The sequence below is a fragment of the Equus asinus genome, unplaced genomic scaffold (genome assembly GCF_041296235.1).
Source record: "Equus asinus isolate D_3611 breed Donkey unplaced genomic scaffold, EquAss-T2T_v2 contig_176, whole genome shotgun sequence".
NCBI classification, from domain to species: Eukaryota; Metazoa; Chordata; class Mammalia; order Perissodactyla; family Equidae; genus Equus; species Equus asinus.
In genome coordinates this window covers 259,113-283,659 of record NW_027224823.1, presented here as the reverse complement: position 1 = coordinate 283,659, position 24,547 = coordinate 259,113, and the positions used below count along the sequence as shown (strand labels likewise).

The 24,547-nt window shown below is 35.1% G+C and overlaps 1 protein-coding gene and 1 long non-coding RNA gene across 4 annotated transcripts in view; one reads left to right on the top strand and one right to left on the bottom strand.

Moving 5' to 3' along the window:
* Nucleotides 1-12,873, top strand: part of LOC139043140 (uncharacterized) — a 51,080-nt gene extending 38,207 nt beyond the window's left edge. For 2 of the 3 annotated variants that reach the window (XR_011500221.1, XR_011500222.1), the window contains 3 exons: nucleotides 10,128-10,283; nucleotides 10,916-11,089; nucleotides 12,128-12,873. This is a non-coding gene — a long non-coding RNA (uncharacterized lncRNA). The remainder of the gene's footprint in view (nucleotides 1-10,127; nucleotides 10,284-10,915; nucleotides 11,090-12,127) is intronic. The other variant, XR_011500220.1, reaches the window with a different exon arrangement.
* Nucleotides 1-24,547, bottom strand: part of LOC139043137 (centromere-associated protein E-like) — a 79,788-nt gene that overhangs the window by 30,458 nt on the left and 24,783 nt on the right. Inside the window, exons 14-26 of the mRNA XM_070503444.1 lie at nucleotides 20,770-20,917; nucleotides 19,801-19,889; nucleotides 18,317-18,484; nucleotides 13,850-13,969; nucleotides 12,113-12,235; nucleotides 11,865-12,030; nucleotides 11,329-11,483; nucleotides 9,836-10,150; nucleotides 9,451-9,723; nucleotides 9,139-9,297; nucleotides 3,699-3,899; nucleotides 1,940-2,098; nucleotides 103-393 (exon numbers count right to left, since the gene is read on the bottom strand). Coding sequence (XP_070359545.1) covers nucleotides 103-393; nucleotides 1,940-2,098; nucleotides 3,699-3,899; nucleotides 9,139-9,297; nucleotides 9,451-9,723; nucleotides 9,836-10,150; nucleotides 11,329-11,483; nucleotides 11,865-12,030; nucleotides 12,113-12,235; nucleotides 13,850-13,969; nucleotides 18,317-18,484; nucleotides 19,801-19,889; nucleotides 20,770-20,917 — 2,367 coding nt within the window. The remainder of the gene's footprint in view (nucleotides 1-102; nucleotides 394-1,939; nucleotides 2,099-3,698; nucleotides 3,900-9,138; nucleotides 9,298-9,450; nucleotides 9,724-9,835; nucleotides 10,151-11,328; nucleotides 11,484-11,864; nucleotides 12,031-12,112; nucleotides 12,236-13,849; nucleotides 13,970-18,316; nucleotides 18,485-19,800; nucleotides 19,890-20,769; nucleotides 20,918-24,547) is intronic.

Below are 24,547 nucleotides of genomic sequence, written 5' to 3'. Positions count from 1 at the left end.
AGTTTAAAGAATATTTTAACAACATCATCTCAACACTGCCCCCCTTCCCAATTGGCTCAGTTTTAAGGAAACACAACAGATGAAGAAAAGGGTCTAACTGACCTTAACTTCAATTCTTCTTATGTATTCTTTAAGTTTCTCTCTCTCTACTTCAAAGGACTCTTGTAATTTCTGTAGATCATTTCTTTCTTTGGTTATGGATTTTATGTCCTCATAATTTTCACGGAGTTTCTGAGCCAACTCTAGCCTCTCCATTTTCATACGTTCCAACGTTAATTCTCGGTTCCTTAATTCATTCTTTATATTCTCCACGTCATTCATCTTTTCCTGCATCTTACTCATCTCTTCTTGTACACTAAGAAGTTGTTGCTGTTTTTCTTGGAGTTGTTGGCTCTTAAGAAATAAAGTTTTTATTATTACCATTTTGCCATATTATCTTAAAATTCTTATGTAAAATGTACTTTGCCAAACTGAGAGAATCATTATCACAGCCCTGCACACTACCCTAGTGGAAACAGACAAGCAGCACTGAAAGTAAAGCAGCTTCTAGGCATAGTGTCTGTACTGGGCTGAAGAGGGTCCCACCCAAAATTCAAGTCTACCCAGAACCTCAATGTGATCCGATTTGGAAAGAGGGTTTTTGCAGATGTAATTAGTTAAGGATTGAGAAGATACCCTACTGGACTAGGGTTGGGCCCTAAATCCAATGAGAATGTCCTCATAAGAGACGGGAAAGGACGCACAGAGACACAGAGAAGATCCTGTGAAGATGGAGACAGAGATTGAAGTGATGCAGCTACAGAACAAGGACTATCGAGGACAGCGGGAGCCACGGATAGCACAAGGCAAGGAAGGACTCTTCTCTAGAGCCTTCAGAAGAAGCATGGTCCTCCGACACCATGATTTTGGAATTCGAGAATCTAGAAATGTGACAGAATAAATTTCCATTGTTTTTATGCCAGCAAGTTTATGATAATTTGACACAGAAGTCCTAAGAAACTAACATAGTGTCACTTGGTTAATCAAGGAGGCAAAGTAAAAATGCGAAAAATTTAAAAAGAAAAGAGACTGACTAAATATATAGATGTACCTGGCAAATAAACTGTAATTCCTCATCTCTTAAAACCTTTTTGGATAATTTATTTTTAGTTCCAATAAGGTCTTTAGGGGATGGCCCACACAAACACTGAGGCATTAACTTTTACATAAGCCTATTGATATCACCTCTTTGGGAGGAGTATGAAATAGACAGGAGGTTTTAGTAAATTCAATTAGGTTATAGTGAAAGGGATGAGAATTAAGAGAACATATATTAGGAAAAAAACATTCCACAGAAGCACAATGGAAACACTACGCTATTTATAATGCATGTAGCACTGTTCTTAGGATAAACAGAAAGATATCAGTGGGTCCATTTTAGAATTACTAGAGCAGTACAATTGTTCTAACAGTCTTAGCTCTTACACAATTATATTACAACAGCACCTTACTTCTAAAAAAGAAATAATTCAGGAACTTGCAAACATCTAAGAGATGGTAATAGTGACAAATCTTAGAGTTTAGAGAATGACTAATATAGCTCTATATAAGGGCAGGAGCTTTGTTTTACTGACTAATGTATATCAAGTGCCCAGAACAGTGCCTGGCCCACGGTAATGCTCAATAAATATTTGATGAATGAATGAATACATCATGAGTAGTTTAGATGAACCAAGGCCCCCTCTCATTGAAAGACTCTAGGATAATATAATACACACAAAAGAGGTTAGCTAAGATCCTAGTGTGAGTTCAAACTGTCCAAAATATTAGCATTGAGAGCTGTTCATTTGGGAGGTACATTCTATTTCTGGAATTTAGGTCTATTAGAACCAAAATTTATCACCAAAAAAAAAAAGTTTAGTCAGGAAATATGGCCAGGAAGATAACTTTAAAAATTCACCTTTTCCTTTAGCTTTTCTTCAACTTCTGCCAGTTTCTCACAGGTCCTAGAAAGCTCTTTCTCTTTCTTTATGGTACAGTTCTTTTCTTGTGCAACTATCTCTTGTTGCTTTTTAAGTTCACCTCTAAGAATTCTTAATTCTTCCTGGTTTTCAATGGTCTAGAATTTTTAAAAAGTTGAGATTAAATGACACTAGCTTACATTTAGGAAATCAGGTAAAAATCAGCATTTACCTCAGCCTGAAAATGGAGAAATCATGGCAAACTATATTGGAAAAGACTAACTTAAAAAGAAAGTGAGTCTATTTTGATCATGTAAATGCCAAGAATCTGCTTTCTTATGCTGTTTCTTTATTGCTCAACTTACATTCCTACCACGAGAATTAGAACTGGATTTAGTATTCCATCATAAGAGGTTTGCTTGTTTTCTACCCTGAAGCCAAAAGAGACTGTTTCTAAGCTTTCATCGATAGACGATGAGACTGCAGGTTATAGGCTTTTCATATGCTGGGATGGCTTTGATTTTGAGCAAGCTCAAAACAGCAGCCGTCCTTTGCTAGCATGAATTGGACTAATCTTAGTTATTATGCTTAAAGAGTGACATTCTCAAGTATCAAGACCAAAAAACATTACAAGACAGATACCGAGAAGAAAATACAACTTTTGTCTGTACTCTTATTTACATTCAGCTCTTTGACCAAACAGACAATCCTAAGAAACATGGAAAATTACACAAAAGGTCAGGGTCTACTGTGATCCATAGCAAACTTCTGAAAATATTAATTTCAATCTATTACACATTAGATTGCCCCCACATATAGAAACAAAAACTAAAGTAGGTTTGAAAATATTGGCAAACATTAACAACAATTAAACATGAAATTTAAGAAAAATTACAACAGCATAAATAAAATAGAAACACTTAGGAACCAATTAACAAAATATGTCCAAGATCTGTACATTGAAATCTATACAACACATCACTGAGAGAACAGTTTATAGAAAGATACACAATAAGCACATAAAAAGATGCTCAACATCTTTAGTCATTAGGGAAAGGCAAATCAAAACAAGGTTACACCCAATAGAAATGGCTAAAATTAAAAACACCAATAATATGAAGTGTTGGTGGGGATGTGGAGCCATCAGAATTCTCTTAATGTGCTGATGAGAATGTAAAACGGTGCAACTATACTTTGGAAATCAGCCTAGTAAATTCTTACCAAGCTAAACATACATCTCCCTATGACCCAGCTATTTCACTTAGATCCATACTCTAGAGAAATAAAAAATATATGTTCATAAAAACATTTGTATGAGAATGTTTATAGCAGCTTTATTCAAAATACCCAAATAGTAGAGATAACTCAAATTTCCATCAATATAGGATAAAGGCTAAACAAATTGTGGCCTATTCATACACCGGAAGACTACCAAGCAGTAAAAAGGAGTGTAGAAAGAAGTGAGACAAAAGAGCACATGCAGTGTGATTCTATTTGTGTGAAGTTCTAGAAGAGACAGTGAGCTGAGGTGGAAAACATCAGGACAGTGACTATGTGGGGCAGAGGATGAGATCAGGATTGCCTGGGTGGAGGTGGGAGGGAACTTGCTGGGGTGGAGAGAACACAAGTAGAGACATTTGTCAAAAGTCATCACACTGGACACTCACATCAGATACATTTATTGCATGTAAATTATACCTCAATAAAGTTGTAAAAATCTAAAACATACAAAGACAAAAACACATTGCTGAATCTCACCATTCCAATACTGTCCCTCAGGTCAGTCTTCAGTTGCTCCTTTTCTGCAGTAACCCTCTCTAACATTTGTCGCAGTGCTGTTTTCTCCTGTATTAAAGAAAATATCTTTCTCTGTTGTTCAGTTAGCTCATTATCAACATCTGCAATCAGCACTTGGGTTTTTTTGGCTTCCAAACTCTGCTTTTTATCTATGCCAACCATCTAAAATATTAATACATTAGAGAAGAATTTCTTAGTAACAGTTTTAATAATAAAAATAGCCAAACTTCTATTACTTATTATGTACCAGGCACTATTTTCACACAGTGACACATTTAATCTTCCCCATAACCTTACAAGGTAGGCACTATTACTATCTCCGTTTGACAGGCAAGGAAACTGAATCCCAGAGAGGGTAGGTCACTTGCCCAAGGTCACTCAGAGAAGTTATCAGACTTTGAATCCAAGTGGTCTGGTTCCAGAGCTCGTGCTCTTGTGCCTGTTCACTGGTAAGAGCTATGTGGACAGCTATAGATAATTCACAACTATCTTCATGTACGATGGGTTAACCTGGCTTTATGAAGGAGTAAGCCAGCTTAAACTCTCCCTCTTTATTTCTTTCCTTCAAAAGCTGGAAACCATAACTTATGCCCTACTACTAACAAATCTTTATTTTCAGAGTTTTATTATAGATAAGAGGGCAAAAGAGTTTTGTTAGAAACATATTTCATATTATAGTAGCATAATTCACCTTTTCATATTTTTCATATACTGCTTAAGAAAAGCATGTTATATAAATCCATTTATCCATAAATAAGTCTTAACCAAAGGTAACCTGATACATGGACTCCTTGGTAAAAGGAGACAAAGATTGATGTTACCAGTATGAAATTAGGGTATCACCATATAATCCTATACTAGCCCAGTAAAAACACTCAGCTGAATATTGGTCACAGATGTTTAAAAAGTTTTTATAATAATCTATATTTAATTAGAAAAAAAAGAAAAAGAAAAAAAATCATCCAATGACACCAACTTCACACAACCACTATTAGAATTTGGGAATATTTCCTTCCAGAGTTTCTTCTATTAAAAGAATTTTTTTAACATTGCAATTATGACTACTTTACATATAAGATCCTTTTTAGTTTTTCTTTCCCACTTAGATTAGATGATATGCATTTTCCCATGCTGTTACATAATCTCCAAATTATAATTTTTAGTAGTTGCTCAATTCTCTAGAGTGGATACAGACAAACCATATTTCATTTGGTTAGCCCCTTCTTTTTGGCAATCTGCATGAGCTTCTACAAGGATGAGCAGAGAGCTAACTACAACTACAGGAGAAATTAAGGCAGGAACACAGAGTCTTTGGGATTAGTCAGTCAGCTACTATAATTCAGAATCTTGCATCTTTACTCCTAAATATGGAAATGTACACAAAACAAAGCAGATTGAGACAAAGTGCAAAACTGAACTCAGCCTAGAAAGTATTCCAGCTACCATGGTTATGAGCAAATCTAATAGGTCTAATTATTAAATAAGGAAAAAAATTGTGTCCTTTATATGAGAATAAGCCTACTAATCACAAAGTTTAAAATTTCTGTTGAGACACACTAGAGAAACTCATTTCCAGAGAGAGACACATCAAGCAGGATTGAAAACGGGCACTCCTAGAGGCTTCATGATAGACCTACTAGGCTATCATAGGCTGCCCTCTGGTGCTCTGATAAACAGGTTTATCTGGAAATCCCTAGACCCACTGCTTTATCCTCATGGGTGATTCCAGCATGAACACGATTTCACAAGACCAAGCTCACCTCAGCATTGCATCCCAGATTTCAGAAACCCTGATGAACAGAATGGCCCAGGAGAATTTCCAGTTAGACCCTTTTATCAACACAGATGATTCCAGCATGAACTTAATACCACAGACTGGCTGGTCCGGTGAGTGTAACTCTCCTTTTCCCTCACTCCGCCTCTACTGCTCCTTCTCATGGGGCCCTGTGACTGCATTTTGCATTTGTTTAAAAGCAGCTACTGACTGTGCATTTATTTTCAAAAAACTATTGAAAAACCTTTCCCCTTATAAAAGTGGAAGTCATAAATTTTAAATCAAGGTCAAGTGCCTTTGGCCCATAGTTGACCCAAAATATAGATAAACTGAGAATACAAGATACAGAGCAAGTGAAAATGCTTTCTAGGAAAGAATGACTGAAGCATAGGGAGAGAGGAAGAGAAAGCTCCTTTTCCAAGGCAGGAATATTGTACCCCAGAGTAAATGGGAAAAAAGAAGCTCATTATATAGAGTAATAGTATATAAAGGTATATAGAGGTTTCTTTACATAAGTTGGATCTTACTGAATTGTTCTTTAGTATGTATCTGTTTTTATTTAATAATGTATCCTGGAAATTTTCCAATTGTAGATAATGTCTACTTTAAAGAAATTCCATGACTATACAAAACTCTATTACATTTCTATACATTAACAATAAACAATTAAAAAAGGAAATAGAGAAAACAATCCATTTACAAAAGCATCAAAAAGAATAAAATATTAAGGAATAAACTTAACCAAGATGGCAAAGGCTTGTACAATGAAAACTACAAAATGTATCTGAAATACATTAAAGACACAAATAAATGGAAAGACGTCTCATGTTCACAGATTGGAAGACTTAATATTGTTAAGAAGTCAATGCTACCCAAAGCGATCTACAAATTTAATGCAATCCCTATAAAATCCTAATAGTGTTTTGCAGAAATAGAAAAATCCACCCTGAAATTCATATGGAATCTCAAGGGACTCCAAACAGGCAAAACAATCTTGAAAAAAGAACAGAGCTGAGGGTCTCACACACCCTGATTTCAAAACTTACTACAAAGTTATAGTAATCAAAACAGCTCAGTACTGGCATAAAGACAGATATATAGACCAATGAAATAGAAAACAGAGCCCAGAAATAAACCTTTGCATATGGTCAAATGATCTTTAACAAGGATGTCAAGACCATTCAATCATAAAGGATGGTATCTTCAACAAATGGTGTTGGGAAAACTGGATATCTCATGCAGAAGAAAGAAGTTGGGCCCTTACTTTACATCATATAAAAAAGTTAACTCAAAGTAGATCAAAGACCTAACCATAAGAACTAAAACTGTAAGATGCTTAGAAGAAAACATGGGAGAAAAACTTCATAAAGTGGATCTTGCCAATGATTTCTTGGATATGACACCAAAAGCACAGACAACAAAAGCAAAAAGAGATAAACTGGACTACATAAAAACTACAAATTTCTGTGCACCAAAGGACACAATCAACAGAGTGAAAAGGCAACCTAGGAATGGGAGAAAATATATGCAAGTCACACAATTGATAAAGGGTTAATATCCAGACTATATAAAGAATGTCTAAAATTCAACAACAAAAACCAAACAATCCAATTTAAAAATGAGTAAAGACTTGAACAGACATTTCTGTAAAGATATACAAATAGCCTACAAGCACATGAAAAGATGCTCAACATTACTAGTCATTAGGGAAATGCAAATAAAAACCACAATGAGATATCATCTCACACTTATTAGGATAGCTACTGTGAAAAAAGGAGAAAATAATACGTGTTGGTGAGAACTTGGAGAAATTGGAACCCTTATGCACTGCTGGTGGGAATGTAAAATGGTACAGCCATGATGGAAAACAGTATGACAGTTCCTCAAAAGATAAAAAACATGATCCAGTAAATCTGACATCCAAAAGAATTGAAAGCAGGGACTCAGAGAGATATTTGTACACCATGTTCATAGCAGCATTATTCCCAACAGCAAAAAGGTGAAAGCAATCTTCACTGCCCATTAATGGGTGAATGGTTAAACAAAATGTAGTATATACATACAATGGAATATTATTCAGCCCTAAAAAGGAAGGAATTTCTGATGTATGCTGCAACATAGAGGAACCTTGAGGACGCTATGCTAAATGAAATAAGCCAGTCAAAAAAAGACAACATACTGCATGATTCCGCTTATGTGAGGTACCTAGAGTAGCCAAATTAAGAGAGATAGAAAGTGGAAAAGTGGTTGCTAGGGGCTAGAGGAGGGAGGGAATGAGGAATTGTTTAGTGGGTATAGAGTTTCAGCTTCACAAGATAAAAAGAATTCTGGAGATTGGTGGCACAACAACGTGAACGTACCTAACACTACTGAACTGTTTGCTTAAAAATGATAAAGATGGTAAATTTTATGCTATGTATATTTTACCACAATTAAAGATACAAAACAAACAAAAATAAATTTATACGTATATATATATATATATATATATATGAATGACTACTACTCCAAGCTATGGATGTATGAAAGATTATTTCACCATTCTCCTATTGGTGAACGTTTTAAATTCCCAGTAGTAATTATTCTGGATTAAATAGTATTAAGTATAATAACAATGAAAAATAGTATAAAAAATTCTGACATATAAAAGGCATTTTTGAAAAGTAGAAATGCATTGTAAATAAATCAGTTATATAAAATTACAGGCAATCCCGTTATGGACTGAATTATGTCCTCCCAAAATCCACATGTTGAAGCTCTAAGCCCCAAAATGACTGTATTTGGAGAGAGGGCCTTTAAGGAGAGTAATTAGGGTTAAATGAGATCATATGGCTGGGGCCCTAACCCCATAGAACTGGTGTCCACTCCAGAAGCAGAAGAGAACCAGAGCTCTCTCGGCTCACACACAGAAGGGCCATGTGAGGAGAGGTGCCATCTGCATGATAGGAAGAGGGCTCACAAGAAACTGAATTTTCTAGCTCCTTAACCTTGGACCTCTAGCTTCTACAACTGGGAAAAAGTAAATTTCTGTTGTTTAAGCTACTTAGTCTATGATATTTTGTGATGGCAGACTAATATACCTCCCTTTTAAAAAATCATCATTAGCATCCTAGCCTTTCTTGTATATAATTAAATAACAAAGCAGCTCTTCTCCCCAGGTTTCAGGACAAAACGAACCATGCTGCCTAGAATAAGCTGAGATTTAAGCACAGCACAGCTCTAGAAACAGACATGAACACGACACACACATCGATAGTGAACTCTCAACTAGTACACAAAATCTGATATAAAACAAATATTTTACCCATAAGTAATAATAAGCACTCAATCTTTCTTACATTCTTAGAATTCAGAGGGGCTTTTAAAGATGTTTAAAATACACCAGGCCTCGGAAAATATCAGCTCAAAGTTTGAACTAACATTTTTGCCTTTTCCTTTTCCAACTGATTGTAAGCAGTTATATCTGAAGTTATTTCAAAGACACTAGGGCTAATCTTGTAAACTGTTGTTAGTTATTCACTGTGAATAATCAATAAGATTGAGGTCACCATTATGTACTTAAGTGTCTGAAGTTAAGGAGAAAGCTCACATATAGTATATGAAAACTCGAACAGAAATACCCTTTACCTTTTCCTGAAATTCATCCGAATTTTCTCCTATGTTTTCCTCTATACGCAAATTCCTGGAAGTTTCCTCAGAAATTTTCATTTTCAGTGTGTTAACTGTTTCTTGGTGTTGTTTTAAAGACTCAAGAGCATTTTGTAATTGTTCTTGGGTATCTATGTTCTTTGTCAGAGAAAGGGAACACAATTTCAATTAGAATAATGTGAAACAATGAAAATAACTTTATAGTTACTGCTTGATCATAAATAATAACTGATGGCTCCTGAACGTCTTGAAGAGGCTCTGAGTTTTCAGTTTACTCTGTCAAAGCCTCACCATGGTCACGGTGTCCTGAATGTCACTTCTGAGCTGGTCCCTCTCAATCTGCAGGCTCTCTTGGAGCTGTTTCAGGCCATCTTTTTCTTGGGTTAAGGTTCTTACTTCTGCTAAGGTTTGTTGAAGTTTCTCAGTAATCAGTGCTTTCTCCCTTTCGACAGTTTGCAGCCTAGAATCTCTACTTTCTAATTGTTGCTTCAGCTCTTTCACTTCATTTAACCTTTCTTGACTCTCAGCTGTTTTCTGCTGAAGTTCCTGGGTTTTGTAAGAAAGCTTTAAAATAAGAAAAAGTTACTGTGAGAAGCAGAGCATTCTGTGGCATCTATATAGAAGCCAAACCCCAGAAAACTAAAGACCATTTCCATAGAGGGTGTGTTGTACCAACCTCCATGTTCAAAGCATCCAAGCTTAAACCAAGTGTTTGAGCTTCTTTAGAGAGATTTCCTATGTTCTGACTCATTCTTGCATTCTCCTCAAGGACCATCTTATACTTTTGCTCAGTTTCAACATGTTGATTTTTAAAATCTTGGAATTCTTGATCAGTTCTTTTATAATTCAACTGGCTAGCTGCTAGGTCACTTTTAGTTTTCCCAACTTCTTCAAGTAAATCTTGAATTCTACTCTCTTTATGAACTACTTCAGAAAACAATTTGTCTTTTTCTGATGTTATTTTACAGAGCTCTTCAGATTTGTCATTTATCTACGGAAAAGAAATAAAATTTAGCTATGTTAGCAATATAAGATCCACTACAGCAGTTATCAGGAAAAGAAAAGCTTTATCTGCAAAAAAGAAAAAAGACATTGAAATTAAGCACAGATTTGACTGAGGAAAGGTAATATTTTTATTGTCACATCTTTATAACAATATATTATCCTGCTTAACTTTACCATCAAAGTTTTGTTTGGGTTCTAGTAAGGATTGAGTGGAGAAGAAACACTTAATTAGGATGTCTTTATTTCCTTATCTATCATTCTAAAGTGTTTTCTAACTTTATGGTGTTTCAGGCATCTTATGGTTTTTCTTAGAATTTGACTTATTATTTTCTTTCTAAAGGCTTTGAATGCAGCTCAGATTTCCAAAAACTTAATCCATGAATAATTTAAATTTTAAATAACTTAAATTGAAACTATTATTTAAGTAATTAATTTAAACCAACAATATCCAGCTTATAAATAGTTTAATCATTGTGAAAGATAAAGGAGAAGGAAGTGGGAAAAAGAGAGGAGAGCCAAAGTTGAGACAAAGGAGAGGGAGCGAGACAGTAGAGCTCTTGTAACCACAGGCTCAGGGTAGGAGGCAGGTCTGTGTAACTCAGCTTTTAGATCCATAACTATGTGTTGGGCTAAAAAACAGCATGTACTTTAAAGAGTTTTTAGGATGACTAAATAACGTTGCTAAAGTTGTTTAGCATGATGCTCACCATGTAGTAAGTACTCAAATTCTTGTCCTTTTTATTTCTTTCAGAAAGGCAGAAAAAGGAAAGGCTGGCAGAAGGTTTCCGGAATTGCTCACTAGGCTGCAATATTTACGTCAACCTCTAAAACTTCATCAATGCCACCCTCTTTACCTCCTTACTCTCCTTTATTCAACATAGTGATATGACCACAGCAACAGCACCAAAAAAGATAAAGACTAAGGGTGGGCCATCAATCTCTGTTGAAAAGCACTACATCTGAGGACTATAGAAATGGCCCCTACATGGATCTCATTACTAAGTATACTGTTACATATTCTTTGAAAATGTTCCTAACAAGCAGGGTCAAATGTTTACAGTCTCTTCACTGTTACTTTAAAACAAACTATGGCAAAATATTTAAGGCAATATTGCAAGGGTTTTTATTTCAAAGTAAGAGTTATTTGCTTAAAAACATATTTACCTCTTTCCTTAGCATTTCTACTTCTGAGGGTAAAGATTTCAACTCTGAGAGCAAATTAACTTCTTTATGCAAAGCTTCATTTTCTTCAACTTCTTTATTCAGTTCTTTCTGGAGATCAGTAATCTTTCTTCCTGATTCCAAATTACAGAGCAAATCTAGGATATTTTTGGTAAATTAAACAGTTTGCAGTTATTGGGACAATTTAAATTACATACAAACTTAGATTACTTAATCAGATTATATAAAATTTATTAAAGAAAGAACCAGTGTTGGTCAACAGGTAATCCAATTGTTAAAAGTTCTTGAATCGCCTTTTTCAAGATCGGGTCCAATTCATTTGAAAAATAATTCTTAAACCTTTATAATTTGAAGTCCATGGAAACACTTATAAATACTGACACCAAATGATATTGAAATTTAATATTAGGCTACTTACAAACATCAGAGAACAATGGACTTTTAATCATTGGAATGGAGGTGCAAAATCCTTTAGGCAGTTGGATTTGCAAAGAGGTAAGTCTGAAATTATAAAATACCTTTTGGAACTTTTCCATCTATAAGGCAGGTGAGTTTTGCTATTTCATTAAAAGAAGATTGTAATTCTTTCTCCAGATCAACTTGCATTTTCTTCTTTGCCTCCAACTGCCTTTGATATAACTGAATATCATTTTCCATTTGCTTGCATGCACTTGCAAGTTCTTTCTATGAGAGAAACAATACAAATTCACAAAAATGTAGTGATCATTACAACTGCTTTATTATAAATATAACAAAAATCACTTACCATTTTCTCTTTCAGCTCCAGATTTTCACTCCTGAGACAGGCTGCTTCTCTCTTGGCATCGAGGGCTACAGCCTCAGCATCGAACAGAGTCTGTTTCATCTGTTTGAGGTCTTGAATGTTTTCCTATACACACAACAAAAAGGATTTCCTGAAAGCTAACTTTCTTAGAGTTGGAAAAGACTTTAGAGAACACACACACAGATGTCATTCCTAACAAATCAAAAATGGTGAAAATACGTTAATCACCAAATTTTTTTTAGGATAGATGAAAAGAAATGACATTTTCGAAAATAAAAATATTTTTAAAAATTCTGGTTATCTTTTTCCAAATTATAAAAGCACTATATATATAGAAGTACTGTAATTTAAGAAATCTGTTATTGTTTAAAAAAGATTAACACAATTGTTGCTCAGCTAGCCTGTTAAAGTTTCCTACGTATTTTTAAATTATTCTCTCCAAAACATGACAGGTGAGCAATTAATAGTTAAAATTAAGAATATTAAATCACAAACTGAAAAAAAAAAGACAAACAATCCAAAAGAAAAAGAGAGAAAAGATACGAACAGGCAACTCACAGAAGAGAAAATATAACTGATAAATACATAAAAAGATCCACTGTGTCATTTTTAAAGAGAAGTAGCATTTTAACATGACTTTAGCTGACATGAATTCAACCATATGTCCTTGGGAAAACATTAATGCATGAATGAATGAATGAATGAATAAAGAGAAAGAAATAAAGAACAACTTTTAAAAAGTGGGCAATTCTGCTTGCCACTCTGTCAGTAGACACTCGAAGATTATATGAAAGTACCTTTCTTCCCAGGGCCTCCAAACAGTAACAACACTTTTAAAAAGAATCATTTGTGATTAATAGAAGGTAACAAAAAGTACTCTGACAAGTTCAAATGAAAACAAAAGAACAACAGAAACTAAGATTAAAAAAATTCTAGCTAGTGGACAGCCCTGTGGCCGAGTGGTTAAGTTCACGAGCTCCACTTCAGTGGCCCGGGGTTTTGCTGGTTCGGACCCTGGGTGCGGACATGGCATCACTCATCAGGCCATGCTGAGGCAGCATCACACATGCCACAGACAGAAGGACCCACAACTAGAACATACAACTATGTACTAGGGGGCTTTGGGGAGAAGAAGAAGAAAAAAAAAATGATGACGACGAGTGGCAACAGATGTGAGCTCAAGTGCCAATCTTTAAAAAAATAAAAAAATTCTAGCTAGAAACTGTTGCCTTTTAAAAAAGGGTGTTAAAAACTAGAATCAAACAGATACTTTCTTGAAGTAATCAGGTGGATTGAAAGCAAATAAAAAAATTTAACAATTTCACCATGAGATTCAAATGTTACTTAATGCCAAGATCTGATATCTTGGCTGAGATCAACTACATACTTCTTCATGCATTTGTATAAAACAATTGAAAAAAATTAAAATGTTTTTTGAATTACTGGTTTTTAATGGAAGCTCACTCCTAACTTACTTACATGCACTCAAAGAATGATGTCCTCAACTCTCTGAGCGATTCTTTATCTGTAGAATGGCAATGATACCAACAGTCCCTTTCCCATAGGGTTAGTGATAGGATTAAATAAAATACTAAATGTAAAACAACTACAACAATGCTCGGCACACAGTAGGCTCAACGTAAGCATTTGCTATGATGATGGTGATGGTACACTATAAATGCCAACATGATTACACAACAAAATAAACCTGATTTTTACCGATGAGTATGACAAGTCCATGTTCACATTTTCTGATTTTTGAGTGTCTATGTATTTCTGTAGCTTTTTAATCTGGTCTTCCTTTTCTCTAAGCAGCTCTACTTTTGAACTTAGTTCATTCTAAAAGAATCAAAGGAGAGTGAAACACAATTTAATTGGATCTAAATTCTAAGGGATTAAAAAGAATTTACATTTAATAGTTTAGACAGTAAAATTTAAAAGTTGATACTTAAATATAATTCCTTCTCTTTTCTGAAATCATGTTCAATTACATATGATGTATATTTTATAGCTCTAGTCCCTTATCAACAGAAATATCAACCTAAAAGCTCACCTCAAGATCTTGATTATACACTTCTGCATGCTTAACTAAATTCTTTATTTAAGTTGGAAATTTCATGAATTAGTTGCATCTGTAAGAGCATGTGAACAGGCAACAGAGCAAACCAATAGTTAAACAGAGCAAAAAAAAAAAAAAAGACAGCATTCATTCACTGCTTCAGAATCACCTAACACAGTAAGAAGGGCTGAGAGATAACTGTTCAAGCTACTGCAGCAGAGCACCTCATTATTTAAAAATACAAAAACTCTCCCAAAAGACCAAACCCAACTAACCAAACGAAAAATCCCAAAACCCCACAAAACAAAGAAGAAAACCTCAGCATAACCCAAATAACAGTTACATCATCTGTTAATAAAGTTACAATAACATCAAAAGTACATTAGTAGGCATCACTTGGAGGAGATGAACTGTAATCAAACTTTTAAAAAACATTCTCTGAATAGATTTTTGTTTTGGGTAAGTTAAATGCATAAATGTATTTACCCCGTAAGATTTTTTCTTCCCATGAATTAGCCATTTAGCTTTACACTGGCGTGCTTGTTAATGCGTTGTGATCTGGAATGCAGGTTTGGATTAGGCTGGTTCCATGTGGTGCTCACCAAAGCTACAGAGGTATGCACAGCATTACCAACTATCTACCCTGTTGGTTTATTCCACAGGGAATATTGGAAAGATGATGTTATCGCTTTACATTGTCCAACTGTCTAAAAGTATAAGGAATACTTAAAGATATAAGTATTTCTATTAAAGTTTCCTTTCTATCAAAATAGCTATAGCATTAACTATCTCAGTACCATAAACTTTTGTGTTCAAAACAAGTAAACTACAATTTCCTAAGATAAACATATTTTTCCTTAGAATTATTTAATCTTAATAATCAGATGAGTCCTTAAAGAGTAAAAGCAAATTCTAGTAGAATGCAAGCGACTGGCTGTTTCCATCCTAAACTAGTTTCAGATTTCAGACTAGTGTTGACGTTCTTATTTTAGGGCAGTATCATCCAACAGAAATATAATGTGAGCCAAATTTGTAATTTAAAATTTACTAGTAGCCACATTAAAAAATAAAACAGGTAGAATTAATTTTAATAATACATTTTATTTAACCTAATATATCCAAAATATTGTCATTTCTTCATGTAATCAATATAAAAAAAATGAAATATTTTACATTCTTTTTTCATACTGAAGTCAATTCAGACTGGCCCCAATTCAAGTGCCCAGCTGCCACATGTGGTGAGTGGCTGCCCAATTGTTTGGCAAAGTTTTAGACATTTGTATAGGTTGTAATTTAAACTGGCTTCATCTTTTACCTCTTCTTCTCTGTTTCTAACTTTCGTGCAAGAAAGCTGCCTATTTCTAATTTTTGTGCAAGAAAAGCACATTTACCAAAAAGAAAGAACTAAATGATCATTCTTAATTTTGGAAAATATTTAGAAAATAAAGATTTAGAAGGAAAAATTCTCCCACTTCTCATTTGAAATAGCACTTCATTTGAAGTATTGGTTCTCATAAACAGAAAAAGATGAAGCAACTTTTGTAAAGATCTGAGTGTAACCTTCCAATAACATATTGTTTAAGATGCTGAGCATAAAGTGTACAATACGATCAAAAGTTAATCTGTTGCTGCTTAAGAAAACAATGTAGATTTCAGCTGTAATTTTCCGCAGGTGAAATGAAATACTTAAGTTCTTAAGACAAAAATCTCCAAGTTGTGAAAATTATAAAATTAAATAAATCAAGTTTTTGTCTTAAGAACTTAAGTATTTCATTTCACCTGCTGAAACTTAGAGCTGAAATCTGCATTGTTTTCTTAAGCAGCAGGACTGTAATTTCTCTTGTTCCCTGAGCTTGATGATACTGACCTTATTTCTCCCTCTAAAATCACTATTTAAACATCCTATATTATGATATTCCCACTTGAGAATTATCCACAGCTTTGGTGATTTTTGGTGAAACCCTTTGGCAAACCAGAGCAATGACATAGGTCCTAAAGCCATAATTTGACTTTTACTCTTTTTTGGTTAAACTTTTCCCCAAAATATATGTTTTGGAACATATTTTACTGCATACACATAAACTTACAATATTTTCAGTTTAAAATGGAATGGATATTGTAAAACTGTCTTTGAAAAGAATAAGTTTTTATTACTTAATCTTTTATGTTACCTTACAGAACCTAGAATTTCAATTTATGTCCAAGAAAAACTGAAGAGAATAGGATTATTTTCCCCTTTGACTGTGGTTAAAAAAGAAAAAAAAATCCAGATGTGAGATTCAAGTCATACATTCTGTTATTTTGTAATCTTTTTGAGTGTGACAATTCAGTGAGCTTCAGTTTTTACTAATTGAACATATAAATGACGTAATAAAAAATTAGAGAAATTACTGCTACACTTATGCCCGAAGTTAATTTTACATCATATTATTTATAATAAGAAATACACAAAAACTTAGATGAAATTTTGGAGTTCGAAGGGGCCTTGGCAAGCACCTGATCTAACCTCAGGGGTGGAGACACGCAGGAAGGAAGCCCTATGAAATTCGGTGCTTGCTCAAGGCCTTGTCAATAATGCGTGCCAGGCTTGAATCCGCAGTGAGGTCGGGAGCAGCAAAACTGGGGCTTAAATCCATGGAGTCTGGCCCCAGAGAACCTGTTCTTAACCACGACGCCAGACCACCTCCTCTCAATAAAATCCAGTTTTACTGACTGAAGTCCACTGTTTTTTTCATGACATTTTGCATTTTGTCAATATGAGAATATTAAAAAAGGTAAATGAAACTCTGGAGAACTTACAAACTTTTGCGTCTTAGGATATAATACCTATGAAATGTAGGATTAACTAATTTGTAGGTAGAATGGAAATAACATATTTGGCACAGGATTCTTTTTTTCCTTTTAAAAAGGAAAAGAGGGTGAGAAACTAAACAATGACACAGAGGAAAAATGATTGTGTCCCTTTGGGCTATTCATACAGAAATCTGAGAAGCAGCTGCAAATTAACTCATACTTTAACCACACCAAACACTGGCTCTTAATTTTGGAGGGAATCACAGATCACTTCACAAGTATGATAACAGCTATGGATTCTCGTTCCCAAAAAATGAGTGAGTTCAAAACTTCTGCAAAATAATTTCATCGTGTCTATAAACTCTAAGTTAACGACTCTCTGCACTAAGAAATCTCTTGAATCTTTTGGACAATTTCTGTCTCCAAAGTCTGATGATTTGGGGATTAGGTTCTCTTAACATGTAGCCTAACATTATACACTGAGAAAATTTAACTAATCTGTTTCATTTCTAAAAATTCCATTAAAACTACTTCATATTAGTTATACTAATTTTTACAATAACTCTCTTATGGAAAAAGAAACATGCAAAATCAGCTTTCCCAGCTATTCTAATAATGTTCTAACTACTTAGGTACATACTTTCTAAAGAAAATGAAGTCCATTAATATGTAGTATCCATACATAAAACATTCACTAGATATTAAAATTCATATTGGTCTCAGAAGGAAACAGCTATGCTCTAGGCAGCAATTCTGGTATACTCAATAAATTATTGATAACATACAAATTATCAGGAAATAATTTCTTCAAGATTAATTCATCAATAGGCAGATTCACCAAACCTGCTCAAAGATGTTTTTGATTCCTTCCTCTTCTTGCACACAAGCACAAGTGAAACAATTATGATTTAACTATTTTTAAAGCAATATAAATGAACTGATTATTTCTTAAATTCTCTAAATTGTGTGTACAAATGGAAAATGGTTGGGTTTTCAATATATCAACCTTAGAAATAAACATCTTTAAGAAAATGATACTTTTAAAAGTGTGGTTTTAGGGTCCAGCCTGGTGGTGTAGTGGTTAAGTTTGTGCACTCCATGGGTTTGGATGCCAGGTGCAGACCTACATAGCACTCATCAAGCCATGCTGTGATGGTGTCCCACATACAAAATAGAGGGAGACCAGCACAGATGTTAGCTCAGGGACAATCTTCCTCAAGCAAAAAAAAGAGGAAGATTAGCAGCAGATGTTAGCTCAGGGCCAATCTTCCTCACACACACACAAAGTGTAGTTTTAGTTTAGTTTTGTGTTTCCACATCTTTTCATCTTTTACCTCTTGATCTTTTTCTGCTTTTCTTTCTAGAGCCTCAAATTCATGCAAACCATTCTTTTCTTTTAATTTCGATTCCATTTCTTCATTTTCTCTTCTTAGTTGTTCATAGTCTAGTACCAGACTATCATAGTTAGCACGAAGTGAATTCAACTCACTTTCTAAGTTTTCCTATTATAAACAAAACCAGATTTTCAAGTCAGAGAGGATTCAAGTTCTTTGTTTTGTTAACTAAAATCTGGATTAGTCAAATAATTCATTTAACCTTGAATCATTTGGTAGTTTGGGCCATTCTCCAATATCTTCCCAATGGTCTAGCTTGATCCACAGCATAACAGAAGGTCTGCCTTTTGGTAAACTAGCTAACATAGAATAGAGGAAGACTATTTTCAAAGAGATAGAATTAAAAAAGAAAGAAAGAAAGAAAGAAAGAAAGAAAGAAAGATCATATAAACAAATGCTCTGCCTGTGCCTGACTTAAAATTCAGTCGGGAGTAGGAGTAGGGCACATAATGGGAAGTCATCTGACCACAGATCCTTAAGCTCCTTGGTAATAAAGCTAATAATGTAATTCTCCACCTGCTTGACTCCTGTTTAATTTCTCAGACAGCTCTGAATTTAGGAAGTGACATGGAGCCATTATTTATTGACTTCTAAAACTCCAACGGCTGCCAGGCCTCACCGTGCTGAGCAGAGGCCTGTTTCTGCTTTCTGTTCCATCATGAGGAAGAGTAAGCCATGAGTTAAAAGAAACTAAACCAACACTAGGGATTTGAAAAAAACAACAAACCTTCCAGAGTGTTTTAGGGACACAAAAGCATATAATTCCCCATAATAATTAATTATAAGAACCATTACAACTAATTATAATGGTTAGCTAATGATAATAACAATTCCCAAGAATCACTGCAATTTTATTTCAAAATTAAAATGAAATTTTCTTTAACAAATACATTTATATGACTATGTTATATTTCTTTGAATATTAGCAGCCTAGAAAGCAAACATGGAATCTAAACATACTAAAGTATTCACTACAGTATTCCTTATTTCTTAAAGTTTTCATAAGACTATATAATTTTATTTACTTTCATTTTTCAGCATTATTTGGCAATATTACCCTTCCCTGATACACCATTCTACTTTATGCCTGAGAATTTTGATACTTTTAAAATCAGCCCTTTTTACCTTCAAGGGATGGCCCAAGGCAAAACAGAAACTTACCAAAAAATCATAGATACCAAGATCTGCTGGTAAAAACTAGAAGCAAAGGTTTACCTATTACCATACTTTAGGAAATGTTTAGCCTCTCTCTGTATGCCACAGTTACCAACGAGGAGTGTAACAAGTTGGGGAAGCCTTAATAAGAACCTCAACTACTACTGAAACAGTCAGAGCTAGAAATGTGCCACAACAGCAAACATCAATAACAAATGAATTTAAAGAAGAGTAAAAGGATAATGTTCTGTAAAATACATTTAAGTTACCTGACTTAGTAGTTTTGTTGCTGGATTCCACTCTGTCTCAGTTAATGTATCAAGAGTGTTACTGAAAATATCAGACTCTGAATAGAGAGCTATAATTAGGGGGAAAAGAAATTTATCCATAAACATGTTATTAAGTTTCCTAAAACTCAAATTAAAGATTAAAAAAATTCTGATCTGAGGTAATAAGCTCAAATTAGTTAATATGTGCTCACAGTATGAATGCCAAGAATATATAAACAGATGTGATCATTTATATACTCGTGCGAATTAAGATCACTGGTTAGAATTAGTGATAAAATGTAGGATCCTTAGTACAACACATTCATGCACGGCATAAGGACGTTTCAGTCAAGGACGGACTGCATATACAACAGGCGTCCCACAAGATTAGTACCACAGAGCCCAGGTGTGTAGCAGGCTGTACCACCTAGGTTTGTGTAAGTGCACTCTGTGATGTTCACACAACAACAAAATTGCCTAAAGATGCACTTCTCAGAACACGTCCCATCATTAATCAACGTGCGACTGTATAGGTTAAAAGGACAAATTCTAAATTTGAGATTTAATCATTGTAAGCAGATTTTTAAATGCCCCTAAAAAATACTTATAATGTTAGAGACAAACTTTGCAACAGATTCCTGTGTAAATGCTACCCTTTCAAGATTAGCAAAGTTTAAGCCAGACATTATATGGGTACTAACTTAATGAGCAGTGATTAAAACAAAAACAAAAAATAAAAATATCTGTCTCAAATGTTTCAACTACAGCACATCATTCTTAAGAGATCTGGAAAAAATAGAGAACTTCATCAATGTTCACTTTCTTAAAATTACTTATTTTTATCATCGTAATCACATCTAAAATACATACATTTTATTTAACTGTGTTTATCACATTAACTGAGTTATAAATAAAGTCTCTCTTTATGGGGATACTTTTATAATTAAAAGTAGTTGAAGAAGAACTCACATTCATCAATTTCTCCTCCTAAAGTTAGAGCAGACTTATGTGTCTTTGTTGTTACATTCTCTGGTACATTAAACTCATTTACATAGTTTGAATCCTTCATTTTGTTAATTTTGCCAACACACCAAGTGACTCTTCGTTTTTTTTTAGCCTAAAGAAGAAGAAATCAAAATTACCTCACACACATCTGGCTCAAACATCATAAAACAAGGGAACTAGTTTCCATTTTTAACAACCATTGACTTGGTAGAATTCTTATTCAGCCTAGTTTAATATCTTATCAGTCTAAGGACATCCTGAGATAAGAAAACATATTCAAACTTTTCAAATTAGTGTTAACTTCATAATAAATTTGATGAAACTATTATTTAAATTTCATTTTGTATTTGAAGGCTTACTTACAAGAATTTCTGCAAATTTACTGAAAGGAATTAGTTAAGTATCAATCCTTCAAGTAATCTGGTGTTACAGAAGACAGCACAGCCACCAACATAGTGACCAAAAGCACTTCTGGGAACCCAGCCTTAACTGGGAAGGAACAGACAGGCAGCCCATTTGAACTTCCCTCAGCAAGTAAATCTTCCACAGGGCCATTCCCATGCCAATTCTTTGCCAGTTTATAAAGCTCACGATCCAACCAGCGCTCCTAATCTTGTTCCTTCCGTTCTCCCTTGGGACTCTGTTCCCTCAGGTATCTGTTCATCTGTCGTCTTCACTACCTTCTTCCACTGGGCTTTAAGAATGCTCAAGCCTCTGTTTTCTGCTTTTGATTTTTTCAAAAACAAACCCTTCACTCCTTCCTTCTCTCTAGCCAACATTTTCTTTTAGTTTCTATGTTCTCTTCTTCCTCGTCTCTCTACTTCTTCCTCATCCCTCCTGGGATACCTCTGTCTCCTGGTTCTTGTCCCACCCAGCTAGCTGTCCTCATCACTCACTTGGCTTTACTGCTTTCTCTTTCTCTGACCACCGCCTAAGTGTTTTTCCATATTTTACAGGTATATTCCTCTCTTGTCCCTTTACTAGAACAAGCATTATCTCATCTTTTTTGATCCTCTCAACAATCCTCTCTTACTACATCCACTTTATAGATGCCTGAGTGTCCAAAAAGTTTACATGAGTTGTGTACAGTCATACAGCCAATTGGTGGCTGAGCCCATGCTTGTAACTTCAGACCTTATCCACCACCCATTCCACTGCGTTGCCTGTCAAGATTATCTGTTGTCCCCAGAATATATGGCTTCTGCTTGAAATGGCCAGCCCTTTCCACAGCCTGCTCTGCAAAAGCACATTCATATATAAATCCTTGATTCCCATGACCTTCAGCTCAACTCCATTCGCTCCCAAAGCCACTGGACCCTGTCATCTGAAACTCATAAACCTAGAACTCCTTCCACCCCAGTGATTCAGTTAATCCCATTATAGCTAGTTAGCTTAAGAGGGACATCTAGTCTCTTGATCCACTGTTTTCTTTCTGCCAGCTACCTTTGGGCTCTCATCCCATCATCTTAGATTCTATAGATCACCAGTTCAATCACATTTTGGGGTCAATGGTCTCAAACTATTAGACCCATTCTGTGTTCCCCACACCTATCCTATCACAATGTACACTCAGATGAATTACACTGCCATCTGAGCTTTTATTAGCCTCCTGAACACTGTGTGGACAGCCAGAAGACTGGCTACCAACATCACCTGGGCCCTTAAGGCTGCCTGGCAAGACTCCTTGCCCCCTCGTTGGCTTTCTTTTCCATTCCCTACAAAGGCGAGACTATTTCAAACCCTTAGCAGGTCTACAAACTGTGTCTCTACCATCTCCAGCCACCACAGAAGAAAAATTAAACCTCCTATTTCACAAAGAAAATACAAGCCTAAACTTACAAAAGCATTACTTGCATTGATTCCTACCCTTTTCCTCTGTCCTTGTTATAATGAAGGAGTGTTTCTCCTTCTATCTAAGGCCAGACCCTTCTACTGTATTCAAGATCCTACGCCTTTGGGCCATCTCAGCCTACTGCAAGGTGGCTTTCATTCCCAATACATAACTCAAATTGTTTTTGCAAAGGAGCTTCTTGTTTCTAAATCCAAAAAGTTTTAGTCTATATTTGTCTTATTTAACTTCTCAGCAGAACGTGACATCACTGACATAGAATGTGACCTCTCTATGCAACATTCTCTTCTTTTAGTTTACCACGTTCACCTGGTTTCTTTCTTAACTCTAGAGCTAAACCTGGGCTCCTTTAGGCATTCCTCTTTTTTGCTTTTACCTAAAAAGTTGTTTGGGAGGATCTTATCTTTGGCCCTCTGTTCTTTTCATTCTCAACATGCTCCCAGAGCAAGCTCATCCATTCTCACGACTTTAATTTGGATTTGCAGTAGTTAATGCCCAAATTGATATCTCCATCCCAGATCTTTCACTTGATTTTCATATATTTGCATTTTCAACTGCCTGACACCTTAAACTAGAGCTGACCCAAATAAAACACTGGACAGCTCCACTGCTCTTCACTCAATGTTCCTTAACTCAACAAATACTGCTACCAGCTATCCAGCAAGCCCAGTAATGTGTGCATGTCATTCTAGATGCTTCCTTCTCCCTTTCCATGTCCCCATGTTGAAACAATCACAAAGTTCTGTCGAGTCTGTCTCCCAAATAGCTCTCCAATTTACCCATTTTTTTTCCATCTCCAGAGCCACAAGCCTTGTGGAGGCCCAATCAATTGTAGGTACACAGTAGCCACATCTTTCTAAACAGCAATTCCAATCATGTTACCTACAAGGCTTTCCCATATCCTTAGCATAATGCAATGTTCGAATCCTACAATGTGGTTTAAATGCCCCTGCCACCAGAATATTTTAAGTCCAAGAAATATGTTTTCTCACGACTCCAAGCTTTTGTACATGTAGATGTCTAACCGGCATACTTTTCCCTACCCCTTTCCTTGGGCTGTTTCCTACTCATGGCTGAGCCAACAGATGGTTTTGATGCCTTCCATTTACCTGGTATGGTGGACTTAAAGGTAGCGTCTATTAATAATAATCTTAACAGCATACACTTATTGAGGATTTGCTGTATGGAGAGTATAGTGTTAAGCACATTCTATATATCACTTCACTTAATTGTCACATCAGTCCTATGAGGTGAGGATCAAGCTTTCTCACAGATAAGGAAACTGCAGCAAAAAGTATTTAAGAAAGGGCCCAAGGTCGAGAGTTAGGAATTGACAGAACTGGGATTCAAATCCAGAAAGTCCAGCTCCAGAGGCCATTCTCTTAACCATGACACTATCACTCCCCAAAACATCTGCTGGATAAATAAACCCCTACTCTGGTAAAAACAAAAGCACACAGACTGGAAGCCAGAATTTTGATTACTATGTTGATTTATAGTCTAGATAAATTTTCCTGAGATTACTATTTCTGTTTCATTAAATAGAAAATATTACCACATACTCTAGACACCTGTGGTTTCCAATCACCTAATCAATTTCATTAGAATTTCATAAGAAGTATAGTGCAAATAGATTCCTTGACTACATCCCAGACTTTCTGAATTAGGATCTCTTCATATGGGAATCAGGGTTAAGTATTTTTAATGAACGTTCTAGGTGTTGTTGAGGTATAGGCAAATACACAAAAGGTTCTTTCCTAAAATATACTGTATCAAAGGATAAGAAACACATAGCTATATAATAAGCATATAAGAATACCAATTCTATTCCCTATATATCAAGTTTAAGCTGTCATCTTTCATAAAAAAAATAAGACCCATATATGTGCTGCA